Consider the following 16,028-nt stretch of genomic DNA (forward strand, 5'->3'; position numbering starts at 1 on the left):
GCTAAGGTTAATGTTAGTCACCTTCGTGTCAGTGAATATATAACGAGGCGAACATCTTAAAACCTTTCTCCAGCTGACTTGTTGGGGCTTCGGATCGATGTACAAACCTTGGCCAAGCACTGCAAGCACCTAATGTAAATGATATTTGTATTGGATCGAAAACAATCGAGCCGCTTTACCCCGAACGCGGAAGCTGAGGTGCAAAGAGCCCATTTGGTAAAAACTGAGCTTTACTGAAGTAATTAAAGACACAAGTTCAAATACATGCCGAGAGTGGAGCTCCTTCCCGCAGCACTGATTGGCTCAGCAATGTAACGTGATCCTCTGGAGCAAGTGATGGCAAAACGGGGCGTCATCACAACTTTACACAGTGTGTCTTTACCTCCGCGGCAGAGGCTCCGCCGAACCCCTGAGACCGACTCATCAAACCCCTGGGGTTCGATCGAACCCAAGTTAAGAACCACTGCCCCAACTGAAGGCAAAAGGATTTGGATCTTCTGGAAACATCTAGGTCAGTTAAGGCCTCCGGCAGAGAACCGCAGGTAAAGACAATAAAAAGTAAAATAAATAATAACAATAAAGACATGAGAGCGGATGTGAGGAACCTTAGTGGTGATGGTGAGCTGGGTGATGATGACTGCGACAGGGTTGGAGTATTTGGACAGCTTCCTGGTGCTGGACAGCTCCACCACTTCCTCATAGGTGTCGGTCGGGTACAGCAGCAGCGGCCTGGGGTCTCCCAGGCACTGGATCAGGTGTTCGATCTGGTAGAAGTCCGCCTCTTTACGGAGCAGCGCCGTCTCCTTGAAGCCACAGGGCAGCGTCAGCTCCGACGAGCGCAGGAAGTTTAGGATGTAGCTGAAACGAGACCGAGAGCGGGTCGGGCCCGGTTAGACTGGTTCTGTCCAACAGCCCGGTTCAGACCAGGTTAGAACGGATAAGCATTCTACTTTCAGAAAACCCGGCTTGAGTCCCAATACCCTCTCCCTGGTCCTGGAATCTTTCACTGGTCTGGTACCTCCAGAACCAATGAAAAAACTTGTACTTTCCACTGATTCTGGAACCTTACAGTGGTTCTTGTACCTTTCACTGGTTCTGGAAGTTCTTTTACCGCTCACTGGTTCAGGTTCCTTTCACTGGTTCTGGCCCAGTGGAAATGTTGGGCTATAATTAATAATCGGAGCTTTTCTGAATTTCTAAACTAGCTAATGAGACCTGGGCTGTCAGAGGTCCATCTGAGTATGAAAAGCGTCCGAAACCCGCGGACCCACCGGAACAGCGGGCCGTCGCGGTCGATGAAGTAGTTCCCGCGGGAATCTTTGACCGTCGGCAGGTCTCCTCTAAACATGGCGCCGAGCAGGGAGTCGGGGTAGCGCCTCAGCGTGGACAGTGACGTGCTGTAAACACAGCCGCCCACGTTCAGACTCACTGGCTCCCCCATCTGGACACAGGAGGAACAGCAACAGTTTTCTCTTTTATGGCAGTTGGCAAGAACGTTTAGATGTGCTTTACCTCCATCTACTCGAATGGAGACAATAACTGTATATTACACAGATTTCATAACAAAAAACTGATTCTATTAATTTCATCTTCTTAAGGTACATTAACAAAAAACAATATCCAGAAGCGGAAAGTTTATCCAAAAGGTTTTCAACTGTAGTTTGTCAGCCTGTGATCTATGTACCAGTTCCCTTCTCTCAATTCAATATTTGAGGGTGATCAATAAAAATTGTATAATTGTCTCTTCTTGAAAACAAACAAGAGACAATATTTTCCTGTTTGATATTTTCATATTTCAAAATATTTAACTCTGAATGACCAAAAGGTGACATAGTTGTTTCCTGCTTTCTATTTCGTCTTGTTCTCCTCATTATACCAACCTGCCAGTTCTTTCTTCGTCTGATGTTTCTGCCATTTTACCTATTGTTTAATATCAACAATATTTTTCTAAAAATTAGCAAATACACTATAAAAACTAATTAAAACTAACTGAATTAGACAACACCAGAGAAAACTAAACAATAATGAAAAACCAGAAACTATAATCATGCTCAGCAGCAAAGCCCAGATTGTTGGTACAGAACCACTGTACTGGACGGGTCAAGTGGACACACACACCATGTGACCCAGGTCTCCATTCTCCATCTGCTGCCGCCAGCTCCCTCCGCGGTTCACAGCGCCAAGAACATCATCATTCCCGAGTTTCCACCTGTAACGAGAAGCAGAACATCTTGAGAGACGGTTGCCGTGGCAACAGGCTGCAGGCAGATCCACCCTGATTGGAGAAGCAGAACCCTGGCTGGTGAGTCCCTGATTGGGCCACAGACGTCCGTCGGCTGGTGAGGAAGAGGAGGGAGACTTCATCTGATGAAACCAGGAGAACCAGCAGGTCTCCAGCATCAGAACAGGCTAGACCAGCCAAGGGTCAAGGGTCAAAACCAGGATTTAGTTCATTACAAACTCTAAAACATGCAGCGGAACCAGAGATAACCAGGCCTAGAACACATCATTCATGGACGGACAGACAGACAGTTGGATGGATTAACGGATAGTTGGGTGGATGGATGGACGGACAGACGGATGGATGGATGTTTGAATGCTAGTAAAGTCTCTCCCCAAATTACCAGTTGTATTCTGGACTTTAACTAGGCCGTTCTAACCCATGGTCTCTGTCTGGATGTTCAGTCTAGTTGTCCTGCTGGAAGCTGAACTTTGACCCCAGCCTCAGGTCATCTGCTGCCTCTAACAGTCGTTCTCCATCTCCATCCATCTTCCTGTCAACCCTGACCAGCTTCCCCCATAATGATGCTGCCCCTACCATGTCTTGTATTGAGGGTTATGCTCAGAGTGAATTTTCAAAATTTTTTATTTTGGCCATTTTTGGCCTTTTTTTTTTTACGACAGAAAACCAATAAAATAGTTTACATTTGAAGCTGTACGATGAGAAAACGCAGAAATGTTCACGAGAACCTAAGGAGAACAGAAATATAAGCGTAGGCTGAATCTGAACCGACGTGAACCTGCAGAACTGGGTCAGAATAGGACCTGTTAGTTCTCTGTTGGGAAATCACATTAATGTTGTTCCATTGTTGCCTGGATTGTACTGACCCCTTTGCGCCACCGTAATAATGTTATCACACAGATGAATTAAAACATCCGTACAGACTGATCCCTTCTGGAGATGTTTAGATGATTTATAACTGAGATATTTGTAAATATGAAGCTTTAACTATACGTTTCTGACACTTAAGGAGAACAAAAAAAGTTAATTTTCTTTATGATAATATAAGGTTTTCTTCTTCCTCCTCCTTTTTTTCTTTACTGTCATTAAATGTTCATATTTATAACCTCTGCGGTGGAATCAGTCAATGAAATGAAGCAGAGAGCTAACAGTTAGCAGCTCTTAACAGGTTAAACATCGATTCAAAATTAAACTTTTAAAAATTAAAAAAAATCCTGCCGGGTCCTACCTGAAGGATCCAGTTAACTTCCAGATGAACTGGTATGTTACAGCAGCTGATGACACACAGCTTTGTTTACACCCTTTTTCCCCTGCGGACGCCACTTCCGGTAAGACTCGCCAAAATAAAACCTACAAAATAAAAGTCGGTTGAACCGCATTCATGTCTATGGGTTGAACTGCCACTGGAAACAAACAAATACAGATATTAAAGGTACAAATAACTACCATTATAATTATAATTATAAGTATAATATTATTATTATAAATATTTATTTTAATTACTAAATTTTTTTTACAAGAAAATCCCTCCTTTTTGAGGGTGTACATGACCCATCCATGCATCCATTTCTGTACACCCTTGTCCCTCGTGGGGTTGAGAGGCATCCTGGTGCCTAAGGGTGTACATGATGCAAAACAATAATTAAAAGGTGGAAACAAAACATCATAAAAATCTAAATACAAAAATCTAGTACAAACTAAATAAAAACTCACAAAAATAGAGCATAACATTCAGACTTTATAAATAAATCAAATTAAATAAATAACAAATAATTATCCAGTGACTTTTCAATTACTGAACCTAATCTTAACTAGTTTTAAAAGGGCAGTATTACATAAAGTCAACCTTGTTTTTAGCTTTACATCATGTTATGTTACTCCCTCATTAGTTGCTTTGGACATCCCCCTGTTGTTGTTTTTTTTTTCTCTGCCAATTTGAGGGGCAGAACTTCGAGTCGGCAGGAAATTAAATGTTTTTGATTGTTGAATGTTGCATGACTCTGTGTGTTTGTGTTTAATGATGTAAAACACTTTGAAATGCTTTGCTGCTGAAATGTGCTATACAAATAAAATTTGATTGATTGATTGATTGATTGATTGATTGATTGATTGATTGATTATTCCATGCATGTTTTAGAAATCCTTTAATCCCCATGGCAAAACGCCTGGGTGGACCTAGCCCTGGTACCAGCTCCTTCAGACTAGCCAGCAGCAATTAGCAAAGAACTTCACATCAGCTGAGCTCATTATAGGAGCAATTTCTCAGTGAAATGCTGCTAAAACATTGTTAAAGGGCTAATAAAGGAGCCATGTTGTAGTGACTTTCTGAAGGGAGAGTTTCAGAAAGAGCAGGAGTTTTAAAAGAGGCCTAATTTAAAGGCATTATATCAGGAAGTACATTTTCTTTCAACCTATTTGATGAGAATTGATGATTTGAATAATCATCAATTATTATGATTGATCACAAGTCACTTGTGATTTTGATAATGTAACTTGTGGTGTTTGTTACTGGTTTCTCAATTGGTGACTGCATAATGTCTTAATGACTTTTTATTTTTGTGTTTTTATTATGTAAAACACTTTGAATTGCCTTATTGCTGAAATGTACACAGATAATTGATTGATAATTGATGGATTTAATCTTTTAAGTTTTATTTGACATATACAGCATTTTTACAACAACGTAAGGTAACATACAAATGTGCCATAAAATGCCACTATGTGTCTAGAAAGGCAGACACATAGTCTGCACAATTCTGGCCTCCCACCGCGCGGGGGCGCCTTCTGCGGTGTGTGGAGGCGGATGATGTTTTGTTTATTGAGTTTACTTCCTGTTTCTGCAGCTCATCGCGGTAAAACGTTTATAACTTCTACATCGTCTCATTCTGCAGAACTTTGGGCTAAGTTCTGGTTCCGACCCACTTCTCTGGAGCTCCAGGTTGTCGCAGGCACGAACAGAGTCTGCTCCGAACCGGAGAACGCCCTCAGCCATGGAGTGTGAGAACCCAGGAGTAGCAGACGGAACCGAACCTGCAGTTGAATCCAACGAGCATGATTACGCACACACCGCGGACACAACCGAACCTAATGCAGGCGGAACGCTGCAGCCCCCCGAACCACCGCAGTTTGAGCTCCCAGAACCCGTCCTCGGTGCAGAAGTGGACTGCCCCGGAGGCACAGAACCGAACCCTCACACCGAGGTCGAGCCTGCTGTGAGCTGCGCTGAGGCGGTACCGCGTGGCGGTTCGCGGCGGTCCAGACGGCCGGAGGACCGTAACTGCTGTTGCTGCCGGCTGCTGTTCCAGCGGCAGGGCCGCTCCCTTAACCGCAGGGCGGTGTTCACCTTCACTACCCCGGACACCGTCCGCTGGGTCTTCCCGGACTCCGAGGTCCACGAAAAGTCCTTCCTGTGTGAAACCTGCGCCCAGATCATCCGAACCAAGGGCAAGCGCAAACAGAGCGGGAAGCGCTCGCTGTGGGTCAAGCCTCCCGAGGTCAGGAAGGTACGTATAGAACAGGTACCAGCAGCAGGGGCGTAACTACATATTATTCAGGTGGATGCTGAAAACATAAATCCCCCCGACCCCCCACCTGAGAAGAAGACACGTGAAAGGAAAAACTCGCTACATTTACACGTGCGCGAGGTGAAGGAGCGTAAGGGCGCAGTGAGGTGTATGCGAAGGCATCATCGAGGCGCCGCCCCCTCCAGACGGGGTTTTGACGCCGCCTCTGGTGCAGCGCCCTACCCACTTTTTGCGCCACTAACCAGCAGTCAGGGAGGTTTAGCAGCGGTACATTCAGACTGACGGGTGTGTATAGAACCGGTACAATAGAACCTGCAGCTGCAGACCGGAAGGTGCGAGTGGAATCGGTACCTTCAGAATGGAAGGTGCTTATAGAATCAGTACAGGAAGGTGCGTTATTGGTACCACCAGACCGGAAGATGCATATAGAACTGGTACCAGCAGACCGTCCTTTTGACTGCAGTTCCAGATCGATGGAGATTTCTGCAACATTGAATTTCTAATTGGGGTAAAATTATCAACGTGTTAAAATAAAACGCATGAAAATAAAGTATCTGAGTTTCAATAACCAAACTTTTATAGTTATTGCAGGTTTGTCAATTAAGAGACTTTCAGCAGCCAAATAAAACTGTTATCTTATTTATTAAACTCGGCTAAACTCAGCAGATGTTTTGCAAATGGTCCTTAATCCTGTTCTTATACTGAGAATAAAGTGAGAGAAAATTAGATTCTCCACAGCGATTCTTAAAGTAAAATAAAATCGACTTTTTTTAGCTTAACATCATGCTATAATGTTGTTCCCTCATTAAAAACTTACCTGGAGTGTTGCCTTGACTTTTCTATTCATGTTTGGTAACTCCTTTAATCTCCATGGCAACCATTCAGCTGTAAAATGCCTGGTTGGACCTTTGCGCTGCCTTCAAGGACCAAGCTCTGATCTTCAGTTTCCAAGTTTCAGAGCTTCCACCTTCGCTCCTTCAGACTAACCAGCAGCAATTAGCAAACACTTCTCAAAAAAACATTAAGGCTAATAGAGGAATGATGTTGAGCTGACTTCCTGAAGGCAGAGTTTCAGAAAGAGCAGGAGTTTTTAAAGAGACAGACCCAAAATCAAAACACAAAAAATCGAAAAAAAAAAATAATATGAGATTGCGATAAAAAATCACCCTGAGGCGCGACAAAACACAATACACCCCCCTCAAAAAAACATTTAAACCAAAAAATTAAGGGGGGATAAAACCCCTAAAAAAAAAGCAACTGTTCAACCCATGTGACAAAAAGTTAGTGCACCCATGAGACCCTCTGATTAACCTCCATGTCTCTAGCAACAGGAGTTTATTCTCTCTTCAGTCTGATCGATGAACCTCCAGGTGTTTGCTGGTTCAGCAGGTTTGGTTCTGTTCGCAGGCGAAGGTGTCACCGGCGCCGGGCCGCAGGATGGGTAAGAAGAGCAAAGCGGCGCTGCTGGTTAGCAAGTCCAGCTACAAGGCGGCGCTGCAGATGCTCTGGTCGTCCAAAGGTGCCCGGAAGCCCATGCTGGAGTTCTGGAGCAAGCAGCTGCGGACCGAGGTGAGTCTCTGGGTCCGGGTGGTCCATCAGTGATAATATTTTATGGTTAAAATCGCCAAATTAATGCATTTCCTGATGAAATGCATGGAAGTAGTCCGGGGTGCCTCACCTCTGGTGGTGCTGTTTCACTAAATGTGCAGTTCACTTTAGATTAGCCTCCATCTCAATTTTTTATCAGGGTTATAGCTAACAACTTTAATCACTAAACTACAACCCTCTGTATTGTAAAACTATAAACCCTGACAATACGGACTGTCTTTAAACATCATTACTTGGAATTTATCATGACAATGACAAATCAGAAGAAATTTATCACGATAAATAATAAACGATACGATAACTGTTGACCCCTACTTTGAACAAATATGTAAAACATATGGTAAATACAAAAGTTACAAACTGCATTGCAAAACCTGAAATATAAGTTTCTATGTTGGATTTTGGATTTGTACCTCATCGTGTCTGTGCAGATGAAGGTTCTGGCCCGGCGGACGGACAGTCCCTTCCAGCAGAAGGTGTCAGACCGGAAGCCGCTGTCCTCCTTCCCGTGGCGGCACTGCCTGAGCTGGGCCCAGCAGAACGCGCCGCTGGTCACCACCTGCCTGCGCGCCATGTTCCCCGACATCAACACACTGTACCGGAGCAGCCAGTGAGTCCCGCCGCCTGACCCGACCCAGTTCAGTTCGAAGTTTGGGTTCTGAGCACTTGTTTCCTGTCTGTTTAGCAGCCAGCTGACTGAGGATCAGGCCATCACGCTGCTGGAGCGCCGCGCCGTGGTGGCGCTCGCCATCCCGCTTTTCACCAGGAACATCTGGAGGAACAACTTCCTGCAGGCGGCGCTGGGGGCGGAGCTCCGGCTGCAGGGCTGCACCGGATCCGTCCTGGACGCGCTCAACACCATGGGGCTGTGCCAGAACAAGGACACAGTCCGGCTGCTGGTGCACCGGCTGTGCAACGGCAAAGACCTGGTGAGTTTGTGCCGAACCGGAACCAAGATTAACTCAAACTAATGAAATAAGAAAAACTGAAACTGAGAAAACGTTTTGAACTAAAACAAATAAAAACATGGTTTAATGGGGAGAAACCATAACTAACTGAAACTTCTGTATATTGTGTGGTTATGAAACTACCTAAAACTTCTTGAAATTATAGCTATAATTCTTAGTTTTTATGTTTTTGCATCTATTTATAAGCCTTTCGATCTGGTGTGGAATAGATTTTTTTCTCACACAAACAGTTTTCATAAGCTGGCAGCAAATTACAGCACTTACATTAGTTCGCAAAATGGCTGCTGCAAAAATGGAGAGAAAACGTCAGTCAGTTTGTTGTTCAGCAATAATTGAAAACATTTTTTTGAAAATATTTTCTTCTGTTGAATATTTATTACCCAATCCATGAATACATAATACAATACAGTACTTGAACCTGTTTTGTATTCTGCACCTAAAAATTAACCACATCACTGAAAAGATAAATCTGATACCACAACTAAAGAAAACTAAACATTATTTAACTAATTACAACTAATTACAACTAATGAAAACTAGCAAGCGCACTCAAAAACCAAATTAAGACCAGTTAAGTTAGACAAACAGAAGTCATCTTGGCATAAAACTAAACTATAAGGAAAAACCCAAAACTATTATAACCCTGGTCAGAACCAGTGGTCCAAACTTCAAATCTTCAGCAGCTTTCCGGTCCTGACCAGAACCTGATGGGAGCCGCTGAACAACTCTGGGAGTTGATCTTTCCAGCTGCTCCACTTCTAAGCTGCAGTGTGTTACTTCTAAAAAAACAACAACATATTTTTACATATTTGTTGAAAGTGTACCACTCTCGACCAAAAACAACCAATCAGAGCCAGGAGGCGGGTTTTAGCACTGTCAATCACCCTCATGTACTCTGCTAACAGCACAGAAAAAACCTATGGCTATAAGAAAACTGTTTATCCTAACTGCTAACTGTAAATGTTAACTAACTTCAGCATTTACAACAGGATTTATTAACTGCAGCTAGCAGGCTGTGATTGACAGCGCTAAGGTTCGCCTCCTGGCTCTGATTGGTTGTTTCTAGTTGGTGCTGGGAATGTTTGTTTTTCAGATTATCTGACTCATACCAAACTGACCCGACATAGTGACATTTTTAACAAATAAGTAAAAAATATATTTTTTTATAAAAGTTACATACTGCAGCTTTAAGATGCTATGTTTTAACTGAAACCAGTAAAATCACAGAGATCCCAGTTTGAATAATTTGAGCTCCAGTAAGGAAATTCCTGAAGAGCTGATCAATCAAATCAATAATCTTTTATTTATCACAAAGAGAAATTTAATATTGCAACTCAGATCTTCCAAGGCTCCTCAGTTGTTTTAGATGGTGATGCTCCAGTAGCAGTCAGTCTTAAAAAGAATAAAAGAAGGCCTCTGACTGAAAACTGTTGCTGTCTGACTGGGTAATTGTAGGACGTTATGGGAAAAAAAACTTGTAGTTTGCAACCAAAAGGCAAAAATTTGTTCGGAAATGTTCAGATAAAAGTAATAAAATGTACAAATGTTGAACCAGAGGTCACAGAGGTGAAAGGTCAGATTCCTTCCTCAAGTTCAGCTCAATGAATATTTTTGTAGTTCCTCTTTTGGACACAGGGGGCGCCGTTCTGCCTGCTAACCGTGTTTTTCTGAAACAGGACGGGGATCCAGGTCTGATCCTGAAACACGAGCAGCTCAAGGATGAAATGGAGGAAGAGACGACAGATGAAGAAGAGGAAGAGGAGCAGCAGGAGGAGGAGGATGAAGAGGAAGATGAAGAAGAGGAGCAGGAGGAGGAGATGGTGATGGCGGTGGAGGAGGAAGTGGAGCAGGAAGAAGTTCAGGATGGACTGCAGGAGGAAGGGGAAGATGCGGTTGTGATGGAGAAAGAGGAGCGGAGGAGGAGGAAGAGGGAGAGGAAGATGAGGAGGGAGAAGAGGAAGGAGCGGCGGGGCGAGCGAAAGGAGAGAGAGGAGGAAGATGAGGAGGATGAAGAGGAGCTGGAGCAGAAGAAGAAGAAGGTGGTGGTGGTCCGTCTGGGTCTGCTGAAGGGAACCTCAGAGGTGGGACGATCCGACCTATCAGCTCCCTAGCACATGCTAAGCCCTGCCCACAAACCCAACCTGGAGCCGCAGAGGCCCCACCCACTGATGAGAGGGATTCTGGGAACTGTAGTCCAGCAACTGGGGGGAAAACTGAGAGGGACCCTGATGATGATGGTCTCCTTCCTCTACCTGAAGAAGCCACTGGTCCTTCCTGAGGTCAGAGGTCAGCTGGTGAATGTTGACAGTTCTAACGTCTGTAGCTTGTCATGAGGACAATAAAGTGACGAGTGTTGATCTGAAGCTTTTTATTGGCTCTTCAACACAAAGGTCAAAAGTCAAGGTTCACTAGCCTCATCCACCAGTGGGACCAACTTCAGCCTGACAGGGGTTCAGGAAGGTCAAAGGTCAGGCTCAACCCCATTCTTTCAGTCTGGATAAATAAATTAGGGAAATGACTTTAAATGCCTCCTTCCTTCTGATATACGCTAGTCTCCTTCCTTTTTTCTTATGTTCCCTAGTCTCCTTCCTTCCTCTTGATGATCCCTAGTCGTCTTCCTTCCTTGTGTTCTACCTTCTGCATCTCCTTGTTTCCTAAGCTCGTTAAACCTCCTCCTTTCCTTTCTTGGGTCCTGCCTCCTGCCTCTATCCTCTTCCTTCCTGTTTAAGACCGTCTGCTGAGGAAATAATTTTCCATAAATTCACCATGATTTTTCATATCTGTTGTGTTCCGGCTCTTTACTCCGGGCGCCTCGTCGCCTCGGGACGGTGCTCCTGAACTCCCGGGATCAGAACGCTTGGATATCCTCATTTTAATTAAATGTATTAAAAGTATTTTTGCTTCTGGAAAGAGAAATAAAATAAAACTCAAGAAAATTGTGCTCCATTGAAATGTTAATATTTTTTGGAATTGACAATGGGTGTGGCCAAATGGCTCTACAGCGCCCCCTAATGTGAGATAGTCCAACTGCCAAATTGTAAAGAGCTGATATGTCACAGAGGTAGAATCCTCAGAAAGTGTTAGAGATATACCCTAAACCGAACAGAAAGTCGGCCACTTTGGGTTATTTTTGACTTTTCAAGCATGTTGATCTTTATCAAACCATCAGGGGATCAAAGTTATCAAAAGCTTGAGTTTTAGTGCATGTTAAAGGGACCTAATGTTGAAACTTTAACTGTCATATAGAAATACCAAATTGCACCAACCTTGGTACAAGTCAACCATGTTGGATGCCTGACAAAACTATGTACTCATATTATGAGGTCATATAAGCCCCGCCCCCTCAGAACAGGAAGTCACTTTTTACTTGGAAAGCCTTACCTCTGACTTTGATCAAATCAACATGATTAGACACAGATGACCTTTGTTGACCTCCAGAGGCCAATACATTGTTTTCATGTGTTGTCACACTTCTGGGAACTTTGTAGCTGACACCCAGTTGGTAGGTAACCATCATTAAGTGTCATGACAATTGATATGGAGTTGCCATGACAACAAGCCACAAGCTTAGAACTAGATTTGACCTCGTTCTTAAGGTATAAACCAGGGGTGCCCAAAGTCGGTCCTCGAGGTCTGGCATCCTGCACGTTTTGGTTCTCTCCCTGGTGGGAGTAACAACCATTTCAGCTTGTCAATGTTCTTCTTAGGCCTTCTAATGAGCCATCATTTGATCCAGCTGCGTTAAACCAGGGAGAGAACTAAAACATACAGGATGCCGGCCCTACAGGACCGACTTTGGACACCCCTGGTATAAACAATATAAGTACATTAAACTATCAGTTAATCATTTTTCAGTACTCTACCCATTTCTGTGTAATACTAAGATACATATTAGTGATATTTGCTGTAGTACTTGCTGCTGAACTACCAACATTAGCTTAGTTAATGTAGCTTTCATCTGCTAGCTAAGATGGACATGTAGCCTAGTGTATGATGCTATATGTAGTTACTCTGTCAGCCACCAGAACCTTGTTATTCACAGAGTTTGTATACCCTTTACAAACAGAACCGACCAGAAACAGTTCTGTTCTGAATAAGGAGCAGAACCAGCAGGATTTTATTGTGTAACAGCAACAGAAACATCCAATCAGCTGCTGCAGCTACAATAAGCATCACCAGCTTCCAGCAGCGCTTTCCCATGGGCCAACCCAGCCAGAGGTCAAAGGTCAGGGTGTGAGATGCTGGAACAAAGTTCTTGGAGCTCGGAAAACTTTAAAACTCGTTTTAAATCAAAAGAAATCTGATTGGCTCTGCAGTCTGGTCCCAAACAGAGAGAGGCTTTTATTCTGAAGGGGAGGAAGTGGGAGGCAGAGTCTCCAAGTCCGTGGGGGGAACGATCCAATCAGGAGGGAGGATTTCAGACGTTGAGCGTCTTCTTAACGGAGAAGATGATGTCTTTGACCTGTGGGAGGCTGTTCTCCTCCAGGATCTTAGCATACGGCATGGGGATGTCCACGCCCGTTACCCTGGTAACCGGGGCATCCAGGAAGTTGAAGGCAGGACCTGAAGAAGACAACAGGGAGGCAAAGGTCAGAGTGGACAACAGGTCCCGACTGGACTGGTTTCTGTGAGATAAATTGGGAGGAGACCAGACAAGTGAACTGGTTCCTGGGAAACACACTGGGAGGAGACCAGAGAACTGAACTGTGAGCTCAAAATCTTGTTTTTTTTAAACTCATTTTATTTTATTTAAATTATTTTTTTAACAAATTATATTAAAAGCATGAGAAAGGCCTAAAAACACAACCACTTTAACTGTTGTGAATACTAAGGCTAGTAGTTAACACAGCCACCAATAACGGCAGCTAAACAGTTTTCCAGTAACAGTAACTTGTTTTTCCACCATTAGCAGATTTAGCTTTGAGTACATGAGGATGATTGACAGCACTAAGGCTCTAAAGAAAATCTCTTTTGTGGCTGTGGACCTATTTTAATTGTAACAACAGGGGTCAAAGGTTTCTAAACCTTAAAACCTTCTCACCTTCCATGATGCGAGCGCAAATCTCGGCTCCAATGCCGAACTGCGGCCAGCCGCCCTCCACCGTCACCAGGTGATTGGTCTTCATCACGCTGCCCTCGATGCACTCCACGTCCATTGGCCGGATGGTTCGCAGGTTGATCACCTGGAAAACATCAGCCGTTAAAGGGCCAGCCCAGAACCCCACCAAGCCAGAATCGATGGGCCAGAACTGACAGACGGCTCTCACCTCGCAGTCGACTCCCTCTTTGGCGAGGACGGCGGCGGCGTCCAGGCAATGGCCGACGAAGCGGGAGTGGGAAACCAGCGTGACGTGACTCCCTGAAGAAAGACAAAGAGGAGAAAACCTTCAGATCAGGAGGAGCGGAGATCAGCCGGCTGATTCCTGCTGCTCTGAGGTTTTAATCCTCTGGACAATAAATGAAGAACTGGGTTTGAACCCAACCGCTGAACAAAACAAAGATTCACAATCCTGGTTTCTGCTCTGAAGCATCCATCCAGAACCGGGTCGGATAGTAGGTCAAAGTTGGCCTACTATCCATCCTTAAACAGGTTAGGATATGTCTATGTTAATTAAACTTTTTGCACAAAATTATTTTTAGATAATGAAATTTTAGTCTGCTCAGTTCTGCCTTTTTTGAGCTGTTTTAGGGCGTCCTGTCACTTTAAATCCAAACCAGCTGCTGCTGGCCACGCCCCCCCAATTCAACATTTACATTCCCACTGAAAATGGCTGGAAACAATTATACAATCATACATCTTTGAAAAGCATTAGTAGAGCATCCTGCACAACAAACAAAAATGCAGCAAGTGGTTTCTGGATGCTAAGTCAACAACAAAACACTTGTCTTTTCCAGCAGCGATTGTACAGCGCATACAGTGGAATAACCAGCTGACCAAACATACTGGATTTCTGCTTGGGATGCTAGGTGAAGGGTTAAACTCAGCTGGGGTTGCTAGATAATTGGGTTGCTGTGCTGGGGTTGCTAGGTAACAGTGTAGTGCCCTCTGAATGTGACTTATCAGGAGGTTTTTGAAATGGCTCATTTTCCACACACCAAAAAAACATGAACTTCACTTTCACTGGAAGGTTGACCTGCAATGTGACCTTCACTGACCTTGCCGCTCCACTTTGGCCTTTCCGATGGGAATTGTGAAGTCTTTGGACTGCGACTCGTCGGACATCTCGAAGGGAACGCCGTACATCAGCTCGTTCTCCAGGAACACAACTGCAGGAGGAGCAAACACAGGTTAAACATTGTTTCAGACCAGAGCAGCGGATCAGATCGATCAGACCAGAGCAGAGGATCAGTTCGATCAGACAAGACGAGTTGATCTGTGGAGAGGAGAACCCCTCCATCGCCCCGTCCAGAGCCGCCCATGCTGACCCTAATCCAACCTGATCCTGGTGGGTCGGCTTCAACCTCCCGATCAGAACCCGGAACGGCTGGAAGAAGATTTCAGGATTTTATTGTCTAAAAAGATTTCTGCTGGACTGGAGAACCTTACTGATACCATCATCATCTTCATCGCCACCATCATCATCACCATTATCTTCATCAACACCATCTTCATCATTATCATCATCATCACCTCCACCATCTTTATCACCACCATCTTGGCGGCGTCTCACCTGGGTTGTCGTCTCTGATGGCGGCCTTCAGGAGGCCTCTGGCGTCTTCGGAGTTCCAGGGACTGACGACCTTCAGGCCGGGGCAGTGGGCGTACCTGCAGAGAGACATTCAGATCAGACCAGCGCCCGACCCGAATGGATCCAACCTACAGACCCCCTTCAGACCCACCAGGCAGCGAAGCACTGCGAGTGCTGGGCGGCGACGCCGGCCGAGGCGCCATTGGGCCCCCGGAAGACAATGGGCACCGGCTGCAGGCCGGCAGACATGTAATAGGTCTTGGCGGCGGAGTTGATGACCTGGTCGATGGCTTGCATGGAGAAGTTGAAGGTCATGAACTCACAGATGGGTCTGAGGCCGGCCTAGAGGAGGGAAACAGCCCGTCAGAACCCAGTCAGAACTCAGTCAGAACCAACATGGCGGCAACTGCCGGACTCACCATGGCGGCTCCGACGGCGATGCCGGCGAATCCCATCTGTGGCAGAGACACAGCATGAACTGGTGGGCGGGACTTACACTGAGCACGCTCAGTGAGCGCTGAAGACTCACCTCTGAGATCGGAGTGTCGATGATCCGCTTGTCGCCATATTTCTTCCACAGACCTCTGCTGACCTGCAGACAAACCAGAACCAGAACCGCCTTACACACCCTGAGCCCAGAAAAGGTTCTGATGAACTCATTACAACTTCTGATGGATGATGGAGCAATATAAAAAAATAATACAAAATCAATTAAAATATTTGAATACACTTCTGACATATAAAGATAAAGAAAATAATGCAAAAATAAATGTAAAAATACATTGATAAGCTCAGAGCTCTGACCCGGGCTTACGGTTCTGACTCGCCAGGCTCTCACCTTGTAGGCGCCGTCGTACTGGGCCACTTCCTCTCCCAGCAGGAAGACGCGCTCGTCACGCTCCAGCTCCTCATCCATCGCCTGGTTCAGCGCATCACGGACTGTAACCTGCCAGGAGACCGTTACCGAACAATCAGAGATCAGCTCTTTGTGTTTTGA

The 16,028-nt window shown here is 44.9% G+C and overlaps 3 protein-coding genes across 4 annotated transcripts in view; 1 reads left to right on the forward strand and 2 right to left on the reverse strand.

Annotated features, from left to right (window-relative positions):
- Positions 1-3,623, reverse strand: part of kctd6a (potassium channel tetramerization domain containing 6a) — a 5,606-nt gene extending 1,983 nt beyond the window's left edge. The window contains exons 1-4 of the mRNA XM_007542301.2: positions 3,471-3,623; positions 2,119-2,209; positions 1,272-1,441; positions 606-858 (exon numbers count right to left, since the gene is read on the reverse strand). Coding sequence (XP_007542363.1) covers positions 606-858; positions 1,272-1,441; positions 2,119-2,145 — 450 coding nt within the window. The 5' untranslated portion in view covers positions 2,146-2,209; positions 3,471-3,623. The remainder of the gene's footprint in view (positions 1-605; positions 859-1,271; positions 1,442-2,118; positions 2,210-3,470) is intronic.
- A 1,379-nt stretch (positions 3,624-5,002) lies between these two features.
- LOC103130801 (uncharacterized) lies at positions 5,003-11,282 on the forward strand. Of its 2 annotated transcripts, none has more exons than XM_007542303.2 (5): positions 5,003-5,745; positions 7,174-7,335; positions 7,806-7,984; positions 8,063-8,303; positions 10,019-11,282. In XM_007542303.2, the coding sequence occupies exons 1-5, from the start codon at positions 5,233-5,235 to the stop codon at positions 10,451-10,453; spliced, it is 1,530 nt and encodes a 509-aa protein (XP_007542365.1). In that variant the 5' UTR covers positions 5,003-5,232; the 3' UTR covers positions 10,454-11,282. The 2 variants fall into 2 exon arrangements, with proteins under 2 accessions (XP_007542365.1, XP_007542364.1); XM_007542302.2 differs by having other exon boundaries at positions 5,005-5,745; positions 8,060-8,303.
- Positions 11,283-12,427: 1,145 nt separating this feature from the next.
- The window catches only part of pdhb (pyruvate dehydrogenase E1 subunit beta), a 4,938-nt gene continuing 1,337 nt past the window's right edge, over positions 12,428-16,028 (reverse strand). The window contains exons 3-11 of the mRNA XM_007542304.2: positions 15,870-15,977; positions 15,561-15,623; positions 15,451-15,486; positions 15,183-15,373; positions 15,014-15,108; positions 14,499-14,609; positions 13,610-13,701; positions 13,384-13,525; positions 12,428-12,905 (exon numbers count right to left, since the gene is read on the reverse strand). Coding sequence (XP_007542366.1) covers positions 12,760-12,905; positions 13,384-13,525; positions 13,610-13,701; positions 14,499-14,609; positions 15,014-15,108; positions 15,183-15,373; positions 15,451-15,486; positions 15,561-15,623; positions 15,870-15,977 — 984 coding nt within the window. The 3' untranslated portion in view covers positions 12,428-12,759. The remainder of the gene's footprint in view (positions 12,906-13,383; positions 13,526-13,609; positions 13,702-14,498; positions 14,610-15,013; positions 15,109-15,182; positions 15,374-15,450; positions 15,487-15,560; positions 15,624-15,869; positions 15,978-16,028) is intronic.

The sequence above is a fragment of the Poecilia formosa genome, unplaced genomic scaffold (genome assembly GCF_000485575.1).
Source record: "Poecilia formosa unplaced genomic scaffold, Poecilia_formosa-5.1.2 Scaffold677, whole genome shotgun sequence".
Classification (NCBI taxonomy): Eukaryota; Metazoa; Chordata; class Actinopteri; order Cyprinodontiformes; family Poeciliidae; genus Poecilia; species Poecilia formosa.

Excerpts from the sequence above, each read along its gene's own strand:
- LOC103130801 (XM_007542302.2), top strand. The coding sequence starts at position 5,233 with ATGGAGTGTGAGAACCCAGGAGTAGCAGACGGAACCGAACCTGCAGTT. Across the intron at positions 7,336-7,805 it reads GCAAGCAGCTGCGGACCGAG|ATGAAGGTTCTGGCCCGGCG; the intron begins GTGAGTCTCTGG and ends GTGTCTGTGCAG. Across the intron at positions 7,985-8,059 it reads ACACTGTACCGGAGCAGCCA|CAGCCAGCTGACTGAGGATC; the intron begins GTGAGTCCCGCC and ends CTGTCTGTTTAG.